Here is a 25,505-nt window from a genome sequence, read left to right as displayed (position 1 = left end):
TCAGGCCTGTGATTTCATTGGTGTGGAGAACCAATCAATAACTCCATCTCTTTACTAACTCACGTATCAGAGCTACCCCCCAACCTCTGAGGGGCATTAGAACCGTAATGATCATTCCCCCCTCCCCGCTTGTTCAGGCTTATGGTTTCATGAGTCTGTGGATTACCAGGTGAGGCTATTGCCTATATTAATGAAGATTGGCAACTAGGATACAACTCATAGTTCATATAGGTTTAAAGCTGGAAAGAACCTTAAGAGGTCATCAAGTCCAATTCACTCACTTTGCAAATGAAGAAACTGAGTTAGAGATTGGTTTAGTTGCCCAGGATTTCAGAGCTAATAAGTACTCAAAGTAGGATCTGAACACAGATATTTGTAAGTCCAAGTCCAGTGCTCTATGTACTATGTCAGTGTAATTGCTGGAGTCTTGAGTTGTCTAGGAAAGTGAGAGGTTAAGTGATTTGTCCAAGATCACACAGCCAGTGTATATCAGAGATGGGATTTGAACCTATGTCTTTCAGACTACAAGGCTAATAAAATGAATGATAGCTAGCATTTATACAGTCCCTACTTTATGCCAAGCAGGGTGCTAAGCACTTTACAAATATTCTCTCATTTGATACTAGAAGCAGCTAGGTAGCTCAGTGGAGAGTGCCGGGAGTGGAGTCAAGAAGACCTCATTTCAAATTTGTGTGATCCTGGACAAGTCACTTAACCCTATTTGCTTTGGTTTCCTCATCTGTAAAGTGAACTGGAGAAGGCAATGGTGAACCCCTCCAGTATCTTTGTCAAGAAAGCCCCAAATGGGGTCATGAAGAGTAGGGCATGACTGAAAACAACTGAATAACAATAGCCCTGTCGGGTAGATGTTTTTATTGTCTTCATTGAGGTAAGTTGAGGCAAACAGAGGTTAAATGACTTGCCCAGGGTGTAAGTGGCTGAAGTCAAATTCAAACTCAGGTCATCCTGACTCTAAGCCTAATGCTCCATCCACTGCATCTCTGTCCACCATACCATGTGGTTTTTCTATTTGTGAAGTATATAATGCAACTGTAAGATGGGAAATATGGAGCTGGAAGAGACCTCAGGGGATATTTAGTCCAATCATCTCATTTTACAAATAAAGAAATTAAGACTGAATATGGAAATATGTTTTGCATGATTGCACATATATCACTTAGATTAAATTGCTTGCTGTTAGGGAGAGGGGATGGGAAAAAAGAAGGGGGAGAATTTGGAACTCAAAATGTTAGGAAATAAATGTTTAAAATTGTAACTGGAAAAGATTATATATAAAAAAAGAAGTTGAAGCTCCAGGAGTTGTGCCTTGCCTAAGATTGCTCACTAATTTAGTGTCCAACGTGAAATTCGAATCATGGTTCCCTTGTTCTTTTTCCACTTTTCCACTTTCTTTAAAGCTTTCCTGGACCTTTGTCATCTCACTCCCGCTCCTAACCCATCCTCCATATCTATTTTAGCTCTTTTTCCATTGACTAGGAAGAAATGGGCCCGAGTCCCACCACATGCCAGAGCATCCATGCAGAGCTCTGCTGAATTTGTAGTGTGAAGCCTGTCACTGCTTATGGCCACTTGATCATCCTTGACAGGCAGTGTGGAGAAACTAAAAACCTTCATGACAACCAGAAGAGCAGGCAGCCTGCAGGGTCTCTGTTTATACACACACATATCTTTTATCCAAGTGCAAAATTCCAGTGACTCAAATTAGACAGTGACTTTCCCTACTTAAAGATACAGGCATGACAGAGTGAGTTGCCTTTGGGTCTTGTTTTGATTCCTATCCCCACAAGTGCAGTGTGGGCAGTAATTTAGGGCTGTGCTTTTGTTTTGTTTTCTTTATAAATCCCTTTTTCATATCACCGTAACAGAGTTTAAAAGTTTCCCTACTGAAACTACAAACCACTGAGACAAACACTTCTATGGGGAATCCCGAAGCTTTGTTAACAGTACCATGGCTTTACATGCCGATGATTCATTTTTTTTTTAAGTTTTAAATGTTTAATTTTCAGTTTCAAATTCTCTCCTTCCTTCCAGCCCTCCTCTATTCATTGATTGAGAAGGCAAGAAATAGCTTGGACCATTTTTTGAACTAGAGGGCTGGACTATAGTATTTCCTCTACTCATAGGAATGAGCCTAGGCTAAAACCTGCGTTGAGAGTGGGTAGAAGAATCAAGAGCTCTTTGGGGACTGGAAGCAGCCTCAGAGGGTCTTCATTGGCACCAAGGAAGTCTTAGCTTTTCTGACAAGTCAGAATCGGGAAATGGTGATTGCACGAGCCTATATGAATGAATGATAATGCATTTATTTAGCACAATGTACCAGGCAATATACTAAGCACTGGTTATATGAATATAAAAGAGAACCAGTCCCTGCCTCCAAGGAGATTATATTCTAACAGGGAGAGTTAACACATTTAGGGAGTGGATCCAAGGAAGGATGATGTGGACTGAGGCATCATGGGGATGGTGGATAGCTAGGGTAATCCATTGACACACCTTTTCCAGATTTGTTTGCATATAATTATGGTTTGATTGCAATTTTCAGAGAAAGCAAAGGGGGTGGCTACACTTTCCTAATGGTTGGACTGAAAATAGCCTAGGGAGAGATGAAGACCTGTGATCCCTGGGAATTCTGATTTAGTGGCTAAGCTTCTGGCTTCTAGACTTGATTTGGTTTGGATGGTAGGGCTGTAGAAGCATTGGGGGAAAGGATCTCTGATTGGAAGAGAAAGTGATGGTTTTGGTGTCAAGAGGGAGTAATTGGACTTGGGAAGTGGATGGATAAAGGCAAAGGGAAGGAACTTGCTCTTACATGTTAATTCTTGTGAGGCAATGTGGCACTATGGAAAGAGCTCTAGTTTTGTTGTTAGAAGTTCTGGGTTCAAATGATGTCCTTGAGGCTTTTTATAACCTGTGTGACCTTGGACAAAATATTTAGCCTCAGTTGCATTATCTCTAAACTAAGGGACTTGGACTTTCTAGCTCTAGCTCTATGATCTTAGGTTGTTTTTTTATTTAATTTTGTGAACCAGTCTCATTTGATAAAAATGCAATCAATTAATTGCTAATCTTTGAGTCTGGTCAGTCACCCAGTCCATCTTTTTCCTGAGATGGTAGAGAGGGAGTTGGTTACAAGCTAGATTGCTAAATACAATAAGAAATCACATGCTTGTGTGATATTCAGGAACCAAGAGAAGATTGTCTTAGAAGATGATTTTTAAGGTACTCCCTTTGAATAGCAAAGACATTAATTACCCCATTAAATTTTAATGACAACTCTTGTTTATTTGTACTTTTGGTGCTGCTGTTTACTGTTTTGGTCTACAGTAAATCATCAATACAAAAAAATAGGATGGGCTTGAATGTATCTCATAGTATCATTAACCTAAGTCACAAAAAGGACCTTCAAGGCCATCTAGCCTTACCTCCTCATCTTACAGAGGATGATCTGAAACCCAGGGAGATTAGACCACTTACCCAAGGTCACTAGGTTAAACAGAGGCTAAATTTGAACCCAAGTCCTCTGACTTCCAAGTACTTTTTTTTTTTAATTATTATTACTGTATCCAGATGCCTCTTTATTGAAATGAAAAGCAGAGAATGATTGTCAGAGAGGGTTGAAAGCTCTCTAGTCTGAAGCCTGGGAAAAACAGATAAAATGAAAAAGGAGTGAGATTTCCTTTACATTTATGATTCAAAAAACCTTTTACCTTTTCCTCTTACCTTGAATGCATATTGCCTTAGACTCCCAATCAATGAGCCTCTTAGAGAAAAAAAAAAGGATTATTAACAATTCATTCAGGACTTGTTTAGTGCTAGAATGGGGGTTTTTAGTATTGGGGAATCTCCCATATTTGAAATGGATTTGGCAAACATAGGGTCTAAGGAAAAAGAGGTTCTCGTTTCTTCCTTTCATTTTACACTTCCAGAAGCTACTTGAAGCCTGAAGAAGTTTACTTAGTCAAGACCACATAGTCCATTAGTGATAGAGCCATGACTGGAATCGAAGTTTCCTGAGTTTCTTTCCACTTATACAATTAGGGTATGATGTCATCTTTATCTCCCATGACTGTGTTAGCAGGAATCTTTCATTTGGTTGGTTATCCATTATGTTACAAAACTGCTTCGGGGCCCTAAAGGAATCGGACCAAGGATGCACGTTTGGCTGGAGGAAGGTGAGGAGAGGTTGTTTAAGAAAGGTCTGGAGTGGGGGCAGCTGGGTAGCTCAGTGGATTGGGAGTCAGGCCTAGAGACGGGAGGTCCTAGGTTCAAATCCGGCCTCAGCCACTTCCTAGCTGTGTGACCCTGGGCAAGTCACTTGACCCCCATTGCCTAGGCCTTACCACTCTTCTGCCTTGGAGCCAATACACAGTATTGACTCCAAGACGGAAGTTAAGGGTTTAAAAAAAATAAAAAAAAAAGAAAGGTCTGGAGCATAGATAGCTCCATAGTGGGTACCTGGTGCCTGGGCAGCCAAGTAGTAGTGAAAGGGGAACGGCATAAAAAGTCAAATCTTACCGGCCTCATAATTTTGCCCTTGAGAAGGGCTTGGGGAATACTCATTATAATTGCTGGGTCTTTTATCCCATCCCATCAATGTGCACATATCACGTAGCAGGATACATGGTGTTCAGAGTAACATGGTCAAAACTCTTGGGATTCATTATTTTAATTTCTACCCCTTAAATTAATACTTGGTCATTTTGAATTCTTCTTCTATCTTAAGACACAAGAGTCATTTTTAACACAAGAGGCTTGTTGATTATCTGATATAGACTTTTCAAATACTTGGTAGATTACTTAGAATTAATCTCCCAGTATAAGTAAATGTTCTTAAATATGCAATGCAAAGAAAAAATATATGAACACGTATATAATGTATAAACACACATATTTTATATCTACGTATATCAATAATTTCCTCAGACCAAGAACAAAAATAAGTTAGAGAAAATGAATGGATATGCTTCATCTGGGGATAATTGTAAATTGTTTTGTAACCCTTAGAGTTCCTAAAATGTATGGACAATACTGTTAGATGTTGATAGAATCAGAGAAATTTGGTGGGGCTAGGAGTGGAATGGAAGAATATTTGATTTAAATACAATAAGTTTTAATATGCAGACCATTAAAAACAAAGTCTTTATTGGATACTAATTCTGCATGTGTTTATTTACAAAGACTATAGCTTGGAAAAGTAGAAAGGAAAAAGGATGAAGGATCTGTTGAGACTAGATACAAAGCAGCAGGTGGAAGTCGCTGTGCATGTCTAGGGCAGGGAGACTACTAGCCTATGTGTAACTGTGTTCCTCAAGTTCCCTCCTTAACTTTGTTAAGATTCTGATCCAACCTAGAATGATGTGTGTCATGCAACAAGTCCCTTCCCCAGATAGAAGATGCTTTAAAGGGGAATAGGCCCTTGGGAAGAGAAAATTTTCCTTTCCTTAAATTCAGGTAGATTGACTTAATTTCTGATTCATTCTTACTGCCTGTTTAAAAAAAAGTTTGTTAGGTATATTTTGATTTTTGGAAGGCAGCATAGGACTGAGAAAAGAGTAATTTTTGAGTTTGAGAGACCTGGGTTCAAATGTTGCTTTGTAATTTACTACCTGTGTGACTTTTGACAAGTCACTTAAAGCTCCCTGGGCTTTAGCTTTTTTTTCTTTCTAATGAAGGTTTTGAAGTATATAAGCCTCCAACATTCCTTCAATCTCTAAAACTATGATGCAGTGACACTTTTTTTCTACATTAGGAAAAAGTATACCTTCGGTTTCACTTTCTGCTCTTTCTATCTCACTTGGTGACTTTGATCAATAATCATCTCTATGAATATGATTCCCAGACCAATATGTTGAACCTTAGTCTTTCTCCTAAGTTCTAGTTCCAAACTTCTTGACTTAAAGTCACAGCAACACTTCCCTCCCCCACAAAACTCTAAACCCCAAAATGAGATGAAAACCAAATATACAAATCACATCAAAATATAGTTTTCCATCTCTATTTTAGTGATATTCTGTGGCCAGACTTCATTTCTTTCCAGTTAGAAGGTTAGAAAACACCTTGTTTGATCATTTCTCCTAATTCTTAGTGAATACAATATGTTTAAGGCTTCCAGAATTAGAAAGTTTATCAACAATCATTATCTCCTCTCACTCAGAGAACCCATTTCCCAGACTTGTGTGTCCCAATAGTTTGCTTATTTTGTTTCAGAGCAGTCAAGAATATGAGATGATGTGAAAGGGAATGGGCTAGCCTAGATCTGCAGAGACCTGGAAAGGCCCTTGGTTGTTGTTCAGTCATTTTTTTAAGTCATTTCCGACTTTTCGTGACCCCATTTGGATCTTGGCAAAGATACTGGAGTGGTTTGCCATTTTGTTCTCCATTTCATTGAACAGATGAAGGCAAACAGGCTTACACGATTTGCCCAGGGTCCCACAGCTAGTAAGTGTCTGAGGCCAAATTTGCACTTTGGAAAATGAGTCTCCTGACCAGTCAGTCCTGGTGCAGTGGTGGCCAGAGCACTGTGCTGCCCAGCTGCCAGTAAGGCCCTCACTCAGTACAACTCCCTCATTTTATAGAAAGGAAAACCGCGGCCTACAGAGGCTACATGGCTTGTCCAAGTTTCCACAGGAAATGACTGTCAAAGATTTAAATTCAGTGACTTGATGGCAGTGTCAGAATTCAAACCAGGGTCTTATGACTAGAGCTCTCCCCACTGGAAACCTTACATGGAGGCTAGGACCCACGTATCTGTCCCCTTCACTGTTAAAATTCTTTGTCTTACTTCATGTACTAATGAAAATAAAAGAGAATAATGAATAACTGGCCCAATATTCAGTTTCCATGATTAAGTTTCCACCTATCTGAATCAGGCTTTAAATTCAGGTAAGGAATTTTTGAGCAACTCCTGAGAACATTGGTAACCGATCCATCTCTGGGCTTGACACACATTTTCCGTTCCTTGTGCACTTTTTTATAAACAGCCATTTCTACAAGATCTCCATTACTTTTTCTTTGTGTAAACCTCTTTTCTTAATTTTCTTTCTTAAGGAACTCATTTAAAAAACAGTTCACTACCTCAGCCCTTTGAGAGCCTCATAGGATTATCTCTGCATTTGTTAATGGACCTATTTAACCACCCACTCACAATCTAGTCTTGAGATGCCTGGAGAAACCATGGCAACCTATCCAGGAGGCCTGGGAATAGGAAGGTTAAAGATCTTTTAGAGGAGCCATAAGGATCCTTTACCCAGGAGAGACTTTCAGAACACGGGCCACTTCCTATTGGGTTTCCAGTCTTGCCATGGCCATTTAAGATTAGAAATTGAGGACCTGTCCATCAATTGGAGAATGACTGAACAAGTTTATGATTGTGATGGAAGGCTGTTGTGCCGTAGGAAATGAGGAACAGGATGATTTTAGAGAAACCTGGAAAGACTTATATGAAGTGATGCAAAATGAAGTGAGTAAAACCAGCTGCATTTGACCCTCTGCCCAGGGAAGGCAGTTTTGCATTAAATGAGTCAAAAGATCATATAATGCTCTGAATGGGACTTCAAAAGCCAATCAAATTCATCTCTCCTCATTTTAGAGTTAAGGAAACTGAGTCCCAGGAATGTTAAGTGACTTGCTAAAAACTACACAGGTACTAAACATCAAAAGTAATATTTGAACCAAAACCTCCTGACTGGAGGACCAGTGGACTTCTTTTCCTCTGTCCTGATAACTCTGTCTGCTATATTTTGATGCAGAAAGTGCCCTAGGCATTTTGTAAATATTTTGAGGAGTGTTTGGGGCTTCTTTTGGGGAGGGGCAGCAAGTCTGAGTTCTTTGAGAGCAAAACCCATCTTTTATCTTTCTTAGTATTCCCAGGGCTTAACATATTCAGTTCAGTTGTCTTCATTTGTGCCCAATTCTTCATGACCCCATTTAGGTATTGGCAAAGATCCCAGAATGGTTTGCTATTTCCTTCTCCAGCTCATTTTCCAGATGAGGAAACTGAGGCAAACGGGGTTAAGTGATTTGCCCAGGGTCACACAGATAGGAAGTATCTGAGACCAGATGTGAACTCAAGTGTTCCTGACTCCAGACTTGGCACTCTATCTATTGTATCACCTAACTGTTCCTGCTTAGCATATAGAAGGCATTTAATAAATGTTTTTTGACTATTTGGGGCTCCCCATGCCTCTCAATCTGTAAGTGCACTCAATCCCACTGGTGAAGCTTTGACCTCCTCTAACCAACCCACTTGGATTGGTTAATTCCTCCTTAGATAGCCTAGTGGCATCCCTTTTCCCACTTCCTCTTCCCTCCATACCCATGCTTGACTTAATGTGATCACCCAATTGACTTTATTTTATTTTTGAAAATTTTATCTAATTAATCAATTTAGAATATTTTTCCATAGTTACAAGATTCATGTTCTTTCCCTCCCTTCTTCCCACCCTCCTCCCCTAGCTGACTCACAATTCCACTGGGTTTTACATGTGTCATTGATCAAGGCCTATTTACATATTATTGATATTTGCACTAGGGTGATTGTTTAGAGTCTACATCCCCAATCACATCCCCATCAATCCATGTGATCAAGAAGTTGTTTTTCTTCTGTGTTTCTACTCCCACAGTTCTTCCTCTGGATGTAAATAGCATTCTTTCTCATAAGTCCCTCAGAATTGTCCTGGATCATTGCATTGCTGCTAGTAGAAAAGTCTATTACATTCATTTGTGTCACAATGCATCAGTCTCTGTGTACAATGTTCTCCTGGCTCTGCTCCTTTCACTCTACATCACTTCCTGGAGGTCGTTCCAGTTCACATGGAATTCCTCCAGTTTATTATTCCTTTGAGCAGAATAATATTCCATCACCAACATAAATCACAATTTGTTCAGCCATTCCCCAATTGAAGGGCATCCCCTCATTTTCCTATTTTTTGCCACCACAAAGAGTGCAGCTATGAATATTTCGATACAAGTCTTTTTCCCTATTACATCTTTGGGGTACAAACCCAGCAGTGCTATGGCTGGATCAAAGGGCAGACAGTCTTTTAGCACCCAATTTACTTTAGATTAACTGCAGCTTAGAACTTCTGAGCTCAAGAGATTCACCAGCTTCAGCCTCCCTCAGTACAAGGGGTTACAGATATGCACCATTACACCAGGCTGAGTTTTGTAAATGTAGAAGTGAATTAAATGCCACCCTCCTACACTCACATCTATTCATTAGACTTCTCACCTCCCTCTCCAAATTTTCCTTCGCATAAATAAACAGGAATCATTTAATGAACCTGATTCCATAGCTGACCTTTTACCTGTCCCAGTACAATGTAGTTATCCCCCAAAATGCATCCTTTTCCAACATCTTTTTTTTAACAAATTAGTATATAGTGCATCAGAGAAATCCAGTTAAAACTTAGTGAATGAAGTATAAGAAGGAATCTGAAAAAAAAAAAGTTGTTCCTAGTGTTAATTTGGACACCTACTCCTTATGAGTAATCCTGTTTTAGGCAGTGAATTTTAATGGCCTCAAATATTTAGATCCTTGGATTCCATTACTCAACAACAAAACAAGAATAATGTTTTTTGAGTCCAATTTTATTTTCTCAATGAACAAAAATATACTTTTCTCTCCCTCCTGACTCCCTCCTCCTCATTGAAGAACAAAGAAAAGCAAAATCCTATAACAAATAGACATAGTCAAAAAAAGGAAATCCCTCCATTGGTCATGTCCAAAATATATATCTCATTCTATATCCTGTACCATCCTCTGCTTGGTCATTGCTTTAGTCAAAGTACTTAAATCTTGTTATTATATAAATTATATAAATCTGCTCACTTCACTATGCATCAGTTTATCTAAATCTTCCAAGATCCTGTTCATCATTTCTTATAGCATTTGTAATAATATTTCATTGCAATTATATACCACAACTTATTCATCCATTCCCCAATTGATAAACATCCTTTGAGGAGTTAAAATGGCTCACCCCAGGTGTCATGGCCAGTCCATGTTAGAAGCAGTATCTAAACTCACTAAATACCATACTCTTTGTTCTGTACTATGCTGCCTCTCCAGTGAATCCCAACTCCTGCTTCTTGCTTTTTGGATAATGGTGACAGAAGGAAAAACATACAGGAAAGGACAGGTAGAGCATAGGGTCATATCTTTAAACCTGAAAGGGACATCAGGGGCCATCTAGTCCAATCCTTGCATTTTACACATGATACACTGATTCCCATAGAAAGACACTTCCCCAGATGATATAGGTAATAAATGGTGGAGCCAGAATGACATTGCCCATGTGGCCTTGAGCAAATCCCTTCTCTTCCTCACTTTCCCCATCCATAAAATGAAGAGATTGGTCTAGATGATTTCTGAGATCCCTTCTAAATCTTAATCAATGATCCTAAGTAACTGAGTAGAAAGAAAATAAGAAATAGGAATTGCAAAATCAAGCTGCACATTATTCTTTCCTTTCCCTTCTTTGTATACTTCTTGTTATCAGTGCTGTCCTTCCATTTTCTACACCTCATTCAGTGATACTGAGCACTGGAACCTTTGTTCTGGCAATGGATCCTGATCCCTACTATTAGTGCTACAGTCCAACTATCCTGCCCCATTTCTGGCCCTTGGCCTCCTCTTTGGTAAGACTTTTGGGAGCCTGATTGTGGTTTGAACATCATTAATATTTATTCCTTCAAAAAACAGTTGCTTGATCATATGAGCCAATGAGGATATGATTGAGGATGTAGACTCTAAATGATTGCCCTAATGCAAATATCAATAATAGGGAAATAGGTCTTGATCAATGGCACATGTAAAACACAGTGGAACTGCTTGTTGTCTACAGGATGGGGGGGGTGGGAGGAGAGGGGGGAAAGAATCATGTAACCATGTAAAACTATTCTAAATTAATTAATTAAATAAAAAAAATTCAAATCAAATATATATATATATTTATTCCTTCACTCCTAAAGGTTGTTCTGACACAGGTGACTAGTCTATTTGACAGATTTAGGAGTTAGCATGAAAAAAAAAACCCACATTTGTTGAATTCTACTGCCCAATCTGCCTATTCTGCTTCTTTATTTCAGGACCTGAGTTTAAATTCTGCCAGAGACTCTGTATATAACTCTGGACAAGTCACTTTTATCTTAGTGACTCTCAGCCTCGGTTTACTCCTCTGCATCATGAGGGGTTTGGACCAGATGACCTCCAAAGAAGGTCTCTCCCAACTCTAAATCTGCGCTCCTATGATCTATGATCACTAAGCCTCTCCAGCCAGAGACCTGACCACAGGGTGCACATTACAGTGCTGTATGGGACTTTGTGTGAGTGACAGCAGGAGCTGGTGCTTGCACTGTCATGCTGGCATTTGAAATTTGGGCATTGATGGAGACCACAAAGTAACAGCAGTTTGGATCCATTTTCATCCCCGCTTAAAAAAAAAATACTGATCATTCCTTTAGAAAGGTCTAAGGCCCTGGAGAAGCCGTCTGCCATGGGTTGGCTCTCAGGTTGCATCAGAATGAGCCTAGCGAGTAAAGCCTATCTTATTACCTACCCAGCATTCCAGGGATTTAGTCACCCTTTGATAAGGCTGGCAGCAGCAGCCTCTGAAGATTTGGGCTCCTCTGACCCAGAGTGCTTAGGGAACAACTCATCAGAAACCACATCTTGTCAGGGGCCAAAGCTCTGATGAAAGGCTAGTAATTAATGCCCACTTGAGAACAGCAGGGTTACAACCTGGCCTCTCCTGACTCACCAGCTGGGGAGGGAGAACCAAAGCTATGGCAGAGCTAAGTCATGTCCTTGCAAACACGGCTAATGGCATCATGGCAAGACGCTCGAGACATGTCGGAGGAGTGGAAGGCTGCCGAGTCCGTACTCCTACCAGAGGCGTGACTCTGTCAATCAACAAGTTATTTATTAAGCCCTTTTTATGTGGCAAGGACTGTGCTAGAAACTGAGGAACAAGTACAAAGAAATTCAAAGAATGAGACAGTCCTTACTCCCTAGGAACTTATAACCTAATAAAGGAGATGAGTACATATAAAAAACAGATAAACTATAAAATTTTAGTTAATGTTAATAAAATAATAAATAAAATAATAAATAAATAATAAAGACAAAGGAATTTGGGAAGGAAGGCTCTGGCAGTTGGGGGATTGCAGGAGATGGTGTTGCTACAACAGCAGCAGCTCTCAAACTTTTTGGTCTCTGGACCCTCTTATTCTCTTAACAATTATTGAAGTTCTCCCAATGTGGGAGGGTAATCTATTTTGGTTGACTATATTAGTTGTCTAATATAGTTTTAATTAAATATATTATAAAATAAAGTATATTTTATTAAAAATTATTAAATATAAATATTAATTGATTATTAAATAAATTATCAAATTAATTAATTAAAACTAAATTGATTGATTAACTTAATTAAGTTCTTGGTAGTATTACAAAAATTATTGAGGTTCCCCCAATGTGGGGGAGTATCTATTTTAGTTTACTATATTAGACATTTTAAAATTCTTGGTATTATTATGAAAATAATTTTGAGAGGCAGCTTAAGTGGTTTGGTAGGGATGGGAGGTCCTAGGTTCAAATTTGGCTTCAGATACTTCCTAGCTTTGTGACCCCGGTCAAGTCACTTAACCTCAGTTGTCTAGCCCTTACCTCTCTTCTGCCTTGGAACTGATACTTGGTATTGGTTTTTAAAGGTAAGGTTTTTAAAAAGAGAAAAGAAAAGAAAATAGTTTTGGCCCTTTTTCTCAGAAGCATGCAAGAAGACTTGGTCCCTTATCCCTGAAAAAAGGTTGGGTTCTCATGTCAGGCCTTACCATCGTCATTTAAAATATCTTAGAATCTCTGGTTTGAAGAGGCCTCCAAGGACACCTGTATTGAAGAAATGTCTTTTCTGCAGTATCTCAGAGAAGTGACCATTTAGTTCTAACCTAAAGACCTCTAGGGAAGGGGAACTCACTATCTAAGGGCTGGTCAGTCCAGTTTTGGACAGTTCCAATGCCAGGAAGTTCTTCCTTGCCAATTCCTTCGTTTTGCAACTTCTCTGGGGCCAACAAGTACAAGTCCAGTCCCTGTCCTACATGGTAGCATTGTGAATGCCTTCAGATAGCATCCTCCTCCTTTTCTCTAGGCATCCTCAGTTTCTTCAAAGGGCTGGAAGAGGTACTATGATCACATGAAGAAAAAATGTAAATGCAGACGAGTAGACAGAAAATTCTAATGGGAACTTAGAAGAAACATGCGAAATGGTGGGATATTTTGTGCATTGCACTTTATTAAATTAGTGAACAAGACTACTTGTTTGTATTGATGCTCAATCTTGAAGTTTTAATGCATTGAAAAAAATAACACATTTGGGGAATTTTAAAAAAAGAGTCTCTCTGAGAAATAAAATTGGATTTGTAGTAAATGGGGCTCAAGTTCAAATTCTGACTCACACACTTATTGGCTCTTGGGTCCCTAGCAAATCACTTTACCTCAGTGATTCCCAGGATTCTCATCTGGAAAATGGGGATTATTATAGCTTTTATACCTCATGGAGTTGTTTTGAGGATCAATTGAGAAAATATTTAGAAAGTGTTTTGAAAAACCCTAAAGGACTATGTAAATGTGAGCTGCTCTTATTACCATTATCATTAATTTATTACAATAATTATCCAGAGGCATCTCTCAATGGGACATCATTAGAGTAGTAGTAATATCCAACAAAAGGGGAGCCTTTATTATAGTCCCTCTTCTTGAGTTTGAGCTGTAATTTTGACATTTCTTCTGCAAGCTCATCCATTTCTGTGGTCCCTTCATGCCACGCTGGGCACTGTCCTCCATTTATTTGAAAAAGAACTTTCTGCTCAGCTGGGCACGAAGCTAGCTGGGCTGACCTGCCAAAGATTCATTGACAGGAATGCTAGCTTGGTGAAGTCTGGATGCACTCCAGAGACTTGACAAGGCCATTGGGCACCTGGCCAGAGTTGATGTTGTATGTAGAGGTTTGATTCAGTTTTGCAGAGATTGATACTAAAGCCTCTGAGTTAGCTACAGTTGGCCTTTGTGGCACCCTGTGCATGCATTGGCCCAACAGGCTTTGGTTGGGAACCCATAAGTAGGAGGGAAATTGCCCCTGAAAAAGTGGAAGAAAAAAGTAAACAATTATCTCACTAGAGTTGGATAGGCTCGTAGGAGGCGCTCTATTCCAAGGTAAGATCTGAGCATCTCTGATTTTGTTTTTAAGGGATACCATTATCATTAGGTGGTATGGCTGCTATTTAGCTTTACATATCTATCTATTATTTCACTAGGAACAGCAGTAATAATCATAGCTAATATTGAATTAATGGGACTAGATTTACAAAGTGATTTACCTAAATTATCCCATGTGTGGACCTTACAACATTCCATGAAGTAGACATTTTAGGTGTTATTGTCTTCATTTTACAGGTAAGGAAACAAATTCAGAGAGACTAAGTGACTTTTTTATGGCCACACAGTGAGTAGAGGTGGAATTCAAACCCAAAAAGTCTTCCAATGTCCAAATTTAACACCCACCCTACCCTCCGTGCCACACTGCCTTCTATAATTTCATCAGTGCAGGTCCTCCTTCCACAACCCCAGACCAAACATAATAGACAGTCTTTCAGACTTTATGTGGCTAAAGTTTTAGCATCCCCTGGTCAACCAGCGTCTGGGACCTCGGTTAGATTGTGCCTCAGAGAATAACTCATCACTGGGGCTTTATCTGCCAGACTGCCAGAGTTGATACTGCACTGGCATTCTCTTAGAAAGCCCAGAATCACCTCTATACCACAATTTAAGGTCCTGGAATAAATCTTTTGTGAACTTCTGGCTAACATCAAACCCAAGAGCTGCTCCCTCTCAATTTCACCCTGAGAATATTGTCTGTTTCCTTCCTTCCTTCCTTCCTTCCTTCCTTCCTTCCTTCCTTCCTTCCTTCCTTCCTTCCTTCCTTCCTTCCTTCCTTCCTTCCTTCCTTCCTTCCTTCCTTCCTTCCTTCCTTCCTTCCTTCCTTTCTTCCCCTCTCTCTCTCTCTCTTTCTCTCTTTCCTTTTTTCTCTCTTTCTTTCCTTTTTTCTTTCTTTCTCTTTCTTTCTTTCTTTCTTTCTTTCTTTCTTTCTTTCTTTCTTTCTTTCTTTCTTTCTTTCTTTCTTTCTTTCTTTCTTTCTTTCTTTCTTTCTTTCTTTCTTTCTTTCTCTCTCTCTCTTTCTTTCTTTCTTTCTTTCTTTCTTTCTTTCTTTCTTTCTTTCTTTCTTTCTTTCTTTCTTTCTTTCTTTCTTTCTTTCTTTCTTTCTTTCTTTCTTTCTTTCTTTCTTTCTTTCTTTCTTTCTTTCTTTCTTTCTTTCTTTCTTTCTTTCTTTCTTTCTTTCTTTCTTTCTTTCTTTTTCTCTCTCTCCTCTCCCTCCCTCCCTTCCTTCCTTCCTTTCTGTATTCATTTACTTATTCATTTATTTATTTTTATAAATATAGTCTATTTCCTTAAAGTGATTATAAGCTCTTTCAAAGCTAAAGGGAGAGGGAGAGCTTTTATATCCCCAACTCCTTAAACAGTGGAATACATAAATGACCTGTGATGTTATTAAGGTGGAAAGTCCCTCCATGGTAGGCAGTTTGCCTGCCATCTACAGTTCATAGTCTTGGAGTGCCAACTGAGTCTCAGAGAAGCTAAATGACTCACTTATTCGAACCTGGGCTTCATGAAACCAAGTCCAGTAATCTATCACTTTATTCCAGCTGCTACATGCATAGAAAATTTCTATCTAAAATAAGAAAACATGAATGCATAGAGGGAATTTAGACACAAATACAAGTTAGGTTAACATAAAAAAGATTCCTTAAATGAGCAAAGAAAACCTTTACATTGCTATCATGTGTCCTCTTTCCCTTTTGGTAAAGGGACATACACAAAGGAGGACAGGTGAATTGTTAGACTGGCAATACTAGAGAGTAAAGAGTTGATTCAGAATATATTGCAAAGGCACAGTCAGTAAGACTTGGTAGCTCCTTGGCTGTGGGAGAGAAAGATAAAAAATGACTAGGTTCAAATCTGGCCTCAGGCGTTTCCTAGCAGTGTGATCCTGGATGAGTCACTTAACTCTTGTCTGCCTTGCCCTTTCCTACCCTTATATAGATGTCTACACATATATGCATGTGTGTATATCTCATTTTATACACACATGTATTTTAGTTGAGACCTGGGATTTTATCAGTTAAGCCAAATTCTGGTATGGAAACTCTTCCCCAAAGGCATTTTCAAAATGAATCAAACGCTTGTATACAAAATGACTCATAAAGCCCCATACCATAGATCCACCTCTGCAATTTCTACTCTTAGAAAGTTGCCTTTGGCATGGTAAATGCCTTGCCCATGATCACAAAGCAGTTGTAGATCAGTGGCAGGTCCTGAACCTAGATCTCTGACTCTGTCCTTCCCTTCTCTACTGCACCACACTGCTTGGTTGTCCCCTTCGCCTGGAATATACCATTTCTCAACTTCATCTTTTATAATTTGTAGTTTCCTTCAGGGCTTACCTTCATCTTCCATGGAAGACCTTCCCTGATTGCCACAACTGCTGGCAATTCCCTCTTAAATTGTTTTGTATTTACGTATTTCTTTGGTATAATATACTTAGAGTATTCATGCCTCTCCTTATAGAACATAATTCTTATTGTACTCTCCCCTTATAGAACAGGAACACCTTGAGGGAAGGCGTTTCATTTTTGTCTTTGAACTCCCAAAGTCTAAGCACCTTCCCCGGGCAAAAGTTGTTGTTGTTATTCAGTCACTTTTCAAATGTCTCCAACTCTTCATGACCCATTTGAGATACTGGAGATACTGGAGTGGTTTACCGTTTCCTTCTCTAGCTCATTTTACAGATGAGGAAACTGAGACCCAGAGAGGTTAAGTGACTTGCCAGAGGTCACACAACTCATAAGCATTTGAGTTTAGATTTAAATTCATTTTTAATTACATTTTTAAAGTTTAAATTCTAAAATTTTTATTTTATTTTTTACCAATTACATGGAATAACAAACTTCCACAGAAGTTTTCTGAAGTTATACGATCCAGATTGTCTCCCTTCCTCCTTCCCTGCCCCCTCCCAGAGCTGATAAGCACTTCCTCCTGGGTTATACAGGTTTAAATTCATATCTTTCTGACTCCAAGTCCTTCATTCCCTTCAGTATGTCAACCTAGCTGTGTTGCTCCTTAACATGCAGACCACCAATATGAACCAATCAATCCTCCGCTGTTTCTCATATCTTTTTTTTTTAATACCTGGGCAAAAGCAAGACAATCAGGGGGCCCCAAGTCAGTGCCTGGTTATTTGTGATAGACAATGTTGTTCTTGTCTCCATTCCAGACAAAGAGTACTTGAAGGAAAAGGAGAAGTTAGAGATGGAGTTAGCCGCAGCCCGTACTGCTAGTGAGGATCAGCGAAGGCATATTGAGATCCTGGACCAGGCTCTGAACAACGCCCAAGGCAAGGTCGTCAAACTGGAAGAAGAGGTGAGGCCTTCCACCACTCCATCGAAGGGGGGAGGGAAGGCTGCAGGGACAGGCTGAGCCAAGAGAACCTTCAGCTTGGCTGTCTTGGACTAGCCAGTTCAGCTCCAATCCTTAATTGGTGCCAATTTTGGAGTTGTTCCATGGGGAGAGGGAGTGGGGAATGGGGAAAGCTCCCAAATAAAAATAATACAAATTGAGTTTATATAGCCTCAAGCCAGAAAAACTGTAAAAGGCATCTGGGATTGCAGGCATTAACACAAGAACCAAGAAGTTGTTGAGTGTCCAGCTGGAAATGAGCTTGGGGCCAGGAAATCATCAGTGCTTGCAAAGAAAAAACAGCCTTGGAATGAATTTGGAAAATATGCAATTGCTGTGTCTTTTGGACCTCGGTCTCATTCAAATTACACAGACTAAGGCAAATGTCTTAAAAAGAAAAGAGGTGGAATGGAAGAGAAAGTTGGAAAGTGTGAGAGAATCAGATGAATGAGTACAACGTGCAGCAAAACTGTATCCAATTTTGGGGATTTGGCCCAGTTATCTCCAGATCTGTCATCCAGGAAATTCTGACCCTTCTCAAGCATTGTGTTCTTGAAATTTTCTAAAGGAACCAAACCATCCTAGTTTAAAACTAATCCTATTCCTTTAAACCTGATTGGGTGGAGTTAGAATTTCTTCCTGAGATCCTAACTTGGGAATCAGAGGGGGGAAAAGGAGAGACAGAAAGAAGAAGGAAGATGGCAGTCTAACTTCTCAATGGCATCTGACACCTGAGGCTCTTGTAGCCCTGAACCCAGAGGCTTTCTCATAGTCCACCCTTTTGGACAAGGTACCAATTCCATAAAAGAAGCAGCAGCTCAGAATACTTTTTAAAAAGATAATATTTTATTTTTTCCTCCAATTACATGTAAAAACAATCTTTAACACTTAAAATTTTTTTGTTTCAAATTCTCTTCCTCTCAACCCTCCCTCCCTCTCTGAGGTAGTAAGTAATATGATATAGATTTTACATGTGCAATCATGTAAAACACTTTTCCCTAATTTGTGGAAGAGATCTTGAATCAAAACAAAAAAAGGAGAAAGAAAACGGAATATAGTATATCTCAGTCTTCATTCAGACTCTATCAGTTCGTTTTCTGGAGGCAGATGGCATTTTTCATCATGAGTCTTTATGATTGTCTCCAATTGTTGTATTGCTAAAATAACTAGATCATTCACACTTATTCATCAAACAATATTGCTGTTGCTGTGTATAATGTTCTGGTTCTACCTACTTCACTTTGCATAAGTTCATGGAGGTCTTTCTAGGCTTTTCTGAAATCAGAAGCAACTGAGAATCTTAAGGGACAAAAATGCCCCAATAGAAAATACTTCCTACAGCCAGGGAGGAGGAATGGGATGGAGTCTCAGAACCCAGCGTTAGCACAGTGTGGCACACAAAAGGCATTTAATCGGTCAATCAGTTTATCAGCAAGCATTTATTTACTTATTAAACCCTTACCTTCCATCTTAGAATCAATTCTGTGCATTGGTTCCAAGGCAGAAGCGTGGTAAAGGCAAGGAAATGGGGGTTAAGATTCCATGCTTTGGTCCTACAAGCACCAAGAAATCTTGCTTCAAGTACTATAAACAGTACAGAACTTCATCAGCTAAGTAAATAATAGCCAAAGATGGTTCGTAGACCTGTTGATGTCCTAAGGCATGGTTGTTGAAAGCAAGACACCTTCTATGGGAAAATGAACAGTTCTAATGGAGTAGATTCCTCATTCTTAGCATCATTCAAATGCATTTCCTGTGCTTTATAGTTATTTTTTAAGACAAGACACAAGGAAATTCCCTGAAAGGTAGTAGTTAAAAAGCTAAGGTTGAGAAGACCTGGATTCAAATTTTACCTGTGAAACTTAACAGCTCTGTGGTTATGGACAATTCATTGACTCTTGCTGAGTCAATTTCCTCATCTCAAATAGGAGGATATCTCTAAATAATATCTCTAATAGCTCTCCTTCTAACTCCAATTCTGATTCCCATATCATATGTAGTCTTCAGAAAGTTTTGGACCAGAACTTCTATTTAAGTTAACTGTGAGCCTCTTAAAACCAAGTACTGTATAAACAACCATTATCATGATGGGTTTAAAAAAATCTCCTGTTATAATGGAATGAGCACTGGTCTTCTATTCAGGTGTAACTCCATCATTTATTACCCAGGGGAAACCCTTTGTCCCTGTGATGCTCAGTTTCTTCCTCTGTAAAAGGAAAATGAGACTGAAAGTACCTACCTCACAAGTTGAGAAAAATGCTTTGCAAATTGTGAAGCACTACAAAAATGAATTATTTGTTGGGTTCATAAAATCTAGAACTGGAATGGGCTTTAGAGAACATAAAATAACAAACATAGAGCAAGATAGGATTGTACAGCTCATCCATAGAGGTAACCTCTTTCATTGATATATGAGGAAACAAAACCTGGAGAGATGAGGTGACTTGGCCAGGGAGGATTCAAATATGGAGGTCTTTTGGCTCCAGTTCTCTTTTGGGTACTATCATCACTATCTTTTATACCCAATGCCAATAGTTCCTCCTTCCCAGGACCTACACTCAGAGCTTTCAGTAACCCAGAAGCTTGGGAGGGGGAATAAAGGATGAAAGCTGACCCACTGAGCAGGCTTAGAGGAGGTCTTAGAGCTCCTGTGTCTGTGCTCTTCTGAAAGGTCAAAAACGCCTCTCGCCCCTCCAGCAGCCCCTGTTAGGGGAGGCGATGCCTCTTGGGGCTCTCATCTTTGCTGAGGCCAGGATCTCTCTCAGGATTCAATTGCTGGTTTGCAGAATCCTCACATAGCAGGGAGCCCATAAATCACTTGCATGTACAAACACGAGGGGGTCAGAACAGCTTGAGTTTATACTCTGAATCAGCCCCAGGCATCTCCATGACCAGATGCTGAAAGACAGGAAATAGCATCTGGTCTGTGTAGCCATCTCAGCCTGATTTTGAGTATCAGCTAATTCCTGGGATGTATATGCCTGCGATTTATGGCCATTAACTAATCTGTGCATGGAAGGAAGTGTGCTTTGCTGATTATAGGAGGGCAAGGGGGAATCTGGAAGCCTTGGTCCTATTCCAAACACCATTCCTGAGGAGACCTTCTGATGAGTTGCTTTAACCTTAAATCTTTTGGGCCTCAGTCTCCTTAGTTGTCTGTTTTGTTTATTTCTTAAACATGAAGCTCTCCCCACTTCTTTCTTGAGGGGGTAGCGATTCATTGTTTTTAACGTACTTGGGATTTTTTATTTTATTTTTCAGCTAGTGATTAAAAAGTGTTTCTACAAATAAAATGATTGGTGCCAAGATTGGAAGGAAAGTAGTAAAGTGGGAAAAAAAATTCCATAGACAATTTTTCAGATAGAGGTCTCATATCTAAAATATATGGAGAATTTTGCCAAATATATACAAATATGAGCCATTCCCCAATTATAAATGATGAAAAGATATGAACAGACAGTTTTTAGGTAAAGAAATTAAATATAATTTATAAATAATTAAAAATAATTTTAGGTAAAGAAATTAAAGCTATATACAACTAATAAGAAAAATTCTTGAAATTATTATTAGAGAAATACTTTGGAACCTTTTGATATCCTTTACTTTCTAATACCCAGACATTGCCTGAAAGTCTTGTCATCATTTTTTTTAGATTTGTATTTAAGGGTTTAACATGGCATTAGGCTATCTGCTATAGAAAATTAAGTACAATTTTATATTACATGCCCTCCAGGGTCTGAAAAATCTAAACATTAAATATTTTAACCCTTTTGAGAGGTAGCATGGAGGAATGGGTTGAGGAAAGATCTTAATTAAAAATTTAACTCTCCTATATATTAGCTGTGACCACTGAAGCTCTAAGACTGAAAATTAACTTCGAATTACTGTATTCTGCATTTTGGGATAGAATTTCCACAATAGGATTTTCCTCCAATTGATGAAATCTTGGATCTTGACAAAAACAAAACACAAAACAAACAACTAAGAAGTAACAGTAACAACAACAAAACCCCAATAAGAATGAATAATACTTTTTTAAAATGTAAATTTATTTACTTATTTCTTTGTTTGTTATATCAAAATACCCAGGTAACTCCCTTTCTTCCCCTCCCCCCCCTTAGAGAAGGTGTCATTTGTCAAAAAGACATATGTATATATAAAATGATGTCTTGCCTATTTCTATCAGTTCTTTCTCTGGAATTAGACACATATAAGTTATTTTTCAAACAATATTTCTGTTGTTGTATATAATGTTATCTTGGTTCTGCTCATTTAACTCAATCAAATTTTTTTTAAACATAGAAAGGGGGGCAGCAGGGTGGCTCAGTGGATTGAGAGTCAGGCCTAGAGACAGGAGGTCCTAGGTTCAAATCTGGCCTCAGACACTTCCCAGCTGTGTGACCCTGGACAAGTCACTTGACCCCCATTGCCTAGCCCTTACTGCTCTTCTGCCTTGGAGCCAATACACAGTATTGAATCCAAGACGGAAGGTAAGGGTTTGAAAAAAAAATAAAAAAATAAGACATAGAAAGACTGACATAAAACTATGAATACTTCTAAGCACGAGAGTGACCATTGACTGATGTTTATTCCCTTTCAAACCCAGTCTACTTGTCCTCTTCCTAGTTTTCTGCTTTTGGAAATCCCTCCTTTGAGGCACACCTCAGATTCCACCTCCTCTGTGAAATCTTCTCTGATTTTTCTCCTTCTCCACTAAAATTTCTTTCACTTTCCTGAGATTATGATAGACCTTAGATTAGTACAGCTTTCTGATTGGTGCTTTGTGTAACTTACTCTGGTCTAGGTATTTTCTAGAAGGCTGGGATTTTAGAGGATATCTTCTAAAAATCAAAGACCCTTTGCAATTTTTCTTAGATCTTGCCTCGCTAGAATAGGACCTGTCTCTATACAATATTTACAGTCTGTCTCGTAGCATCTATAGCACTTAATTCAGTTCCCTCATATTGTTCTCTGCTGTTTCCTTCTCCTGACCTCCTCTCACTCCAGCTAGATTGTAAGTGACTGCAGGGAACAGCGCTGGGTGTCCATGTAGGCATTTTATGGACATTTGGTGGCAAAATTCTATGACCACATCTCAGAACCCTAAGCAAGTAGAACTGGATTTTTCCTTCTATACAGGGTCCTTTTGAAGTTTACCTGAGATAATATACTTAGAGAACTTTGCAAACTAGAAAGTTCTCTAGAAATGGCAATTTTTATTTTGTATAATTGATACATTGTGGTACAGTTTATAGAGGGGGAACCTCGGATGTTAATAAGACCTGGGTTCAAGTTGTGCCTAGGTACATAAAAGCTGTGTGACACGGGTTACCTAACTTAACCTCTTGATATACTGGGTAATTCCTTTTTTTTCTCATCATTTTTTCCCCAATCCACATAAAGACAATTTTTAACATCAGTTTTCTGAAAAACAAAACAAAATTTTCCCTTTGTTCATATCCAATTCTACCTTTATTATGCTTACTTGTGTAGATGTTCTATTCTTCATTATATTATAAGCTCCTTGAAGGCAAAGATTATGGGGGGGAGGGATTCCATCTTTGTATCCTCAGCATCTAGTATGGTGTCTGACTACACAGTACACCGTAGGTGTATACATCTTATAAATGCCCTTTAAATTGAGCCTCTTCTCTCCTCGTTTTCTTTTCTTTTCCCTTCAGTTACGGAAGAAGCAAGCTTATGTAGAGAAGGTGGAAAAGTTGCAACAGGCTCTGACCCAACTACAGGCTGCGTGTGAGAAGAGAGAGCAGATGGAGCGAAGACTGAGGACCCGTCTGGAGAGAGAACTGGAGGCCCTGAGGATGCAACAGGTAAGAGGCCCATGATAGAATCTCCAGCATTCTCAAACTCCCATTTCACATGGGCTGGTGGAGCAGACAATTTAGCTATCATAGAAATCATAGATCAAGAGCTAAAAGGGACCTCAGAGGCCATCTAGTCTATTCTCCCATTTTACAGAGGAAGAATATGACTCAATGAAGCCAAGTGGAGAATAAGGGCAGCTAAGTGGATAGAGTGCTAGCCCTGGAGACACAGTCTGACCTCAGCCACCTCTGTGACCTTGGGCAAGTCAGTTAACCTTTGTTTGCCTTGGTTATCTCAGCTGTAAAATGGACAGAATTATAGCACCTACCTGCTAAAGTTGTTGTGAGCATCAAATGAGATATTTGTAGTGTCTAGCACAATATTTGGCATACAGTAGGTGCTTAATAAATCCATATTTCCTTCCTTCCTTCCATCCATCCTTCCTTCTATCTTTCCTTCCATCTTTCCTCGTTCCTTCCTTCCTTCCTCCATCTCTCCCTTCCTTCCTTCCTTCCTTCCTTCCTTCCTTCCTTCCTTCCTTCCTTCCTTCCTTCCTTCCTTCCTTCCTTCCTTCCTTCCTTCCTTCCTTCCTTCCTTCCTTCCTTCCTTCCTTCCTTCCTTCCTTCCTTCCTTCCTTCCTTCCTCCCTCCCTCCCTTCCTCCCTTCCTCCCTTCCTCCCTTCCTTCCTTCCTTCCTTCCTCCCTCTCTCCCTCCCTCCCTCCCTTCCTCCCTTCCTCCCTTTCTTCCTTCCTTCCTTCCTTCCTTCCTTCCTCCCTCTCTCCCTTCCTTCCTTCCTTCCTTCCTTCCTTCCTTCCTCCCTCTCTCCCTTCCTTCCTTCCTTCCTTCCTTCCTTCCTTCCTTCCTTCCTTCCTTCCTTCCTTCCTTCCTTCCTTCCTTCCTTCCTTCCTTCCTTCCTTCCTTCCTTCCTTCCTTCCCTCCCTCCTTCCATTACATTCACTTCCAATTATCCCTTATCCATCAGACTTTCCCTTATTAAAAAGGGAAGATTAAAGATTTAAATGATTAAAAAATAACGGTTCAGCAGAACCACCAGTTAGTCTTTCAGAATCCCTTAACTCAAAAAAATCATGTATGCTTTATATAAAATGGAAGCTCCATAAGGGAAAAGACTGTTTTTCTTTTTGTCTCTGTATCCATACCCTCTAGCACAGGGCCTGGGCAATGTGACTGGTAAATACTTGTTAAAGGAATGAATGATTTTATATATAATTGCTTTCTATTTTAATATTATCTATAAATAAATTTCTATAAATAAAAATCTTCCTTTTGCTGCTCTTCCTCCACTATAAATGTAAGGTTGCTATAAATGTTAAATTATTAAAAAATTACCACCACCCCCTAACCTCAGCATCCATTGCATATCTTGCTCATTGGGTGGGAGACCATGATGTACAGCAAATTAAACAGAGAACACAAAAGCCCCATTCACCGCCCTGGGGTCTCCTCTGGAGAACTGTGCTTTCACAGTGGTTATGGCCAAAATGCTTGCAAACACTGGAAAACATAAATAGCAACTCGCTCAGCTTTTTGCATAGAGCTCTATGTAACTTACTCTGGTCTAGGTATTTTCTAGAAGGCTGGGATTTTAGAGGATATCTTCTAAAAATCCAAGACCCTTTGTAATTTTTCTTAGATCTTGCCTGACTAGAATAAGATCTGTCTCTATACAATATTTACAATCTGTCTCATAGCATCTATAGCACTTAATTCACTTCCCTTATATTGTTCTCTGTTCTCTGTTGTTTCCTTAAAGACATCTTGTTCTCCTGACCTCCTCTCACTCCAGCTAGATTGTAAGTGGCTGCAGGGAACAGTGCTGGGTGGCCATGTAGGCATTTTATGGGCACTCGGTGGCAGAATTCTATGGCCACTTCTCAGAACCCTAAGCAACTTAAATTGGACCTTTTCTTCTACACAGGGTCCTCTTGAAGTTTAACTGAGATAATATGGATAAAAAACAAGTGTTGATTTTTATTCTGTTTATTCTGATAGTCATTGTGGCATAGTTTATAGAGCTACATCTTTGAACATTAATAAGACCTGGTTTTACTTTAGACAAAGAGAAGCCACT

General features: G+C 39.3%; 1 protein-coding gene across 11 annotated transcripts in view; it reads left to right on the top strand.

Annotated features, from left to right (window-relative positions):
• Positions 1-25,505, top strand: part of AMOTL1 (angiomotin like 1) — a 275,805-nt gene that overhangs the window by 217,333 nt on the left and 32,967 nt on the right. For all 11 annotated transcript variants that reach the window (XM_056794476.1, XM_016433903.2, XM_056794483.1 and 8 more), the window contains 2 exons: positions 17,406-17,551; positions 23,269-23,418. In XM_056794476.1, the coding sequence (XP_056650454.1) occupies positions 17,406-17,551; positions 23,269-23,418 (296 nt within the window). The remainder of the gene's footprint in view (positions 1-17,405; positions 17,552-23,268; positions 23,419-25,505) is intronic.

The sequence above is a fragment of the Monodelphis domestica genome, chromosome 4 (assembly GCF_027887165.1).
Source record: "Monodelphis domestica isolate mMonDom1 chromosome 4, mMonDom1.pri, whole genome shotgun sequence".
NCBI lineage: Eukaryota > Metazoa > Chordata > Mammalia > Didelphimorphia > Didelphidae > Monodelphis > Monodelphis domestica.
This window is presented reverse-complemented; position numbering and strand designations above follow the sequence as displayed.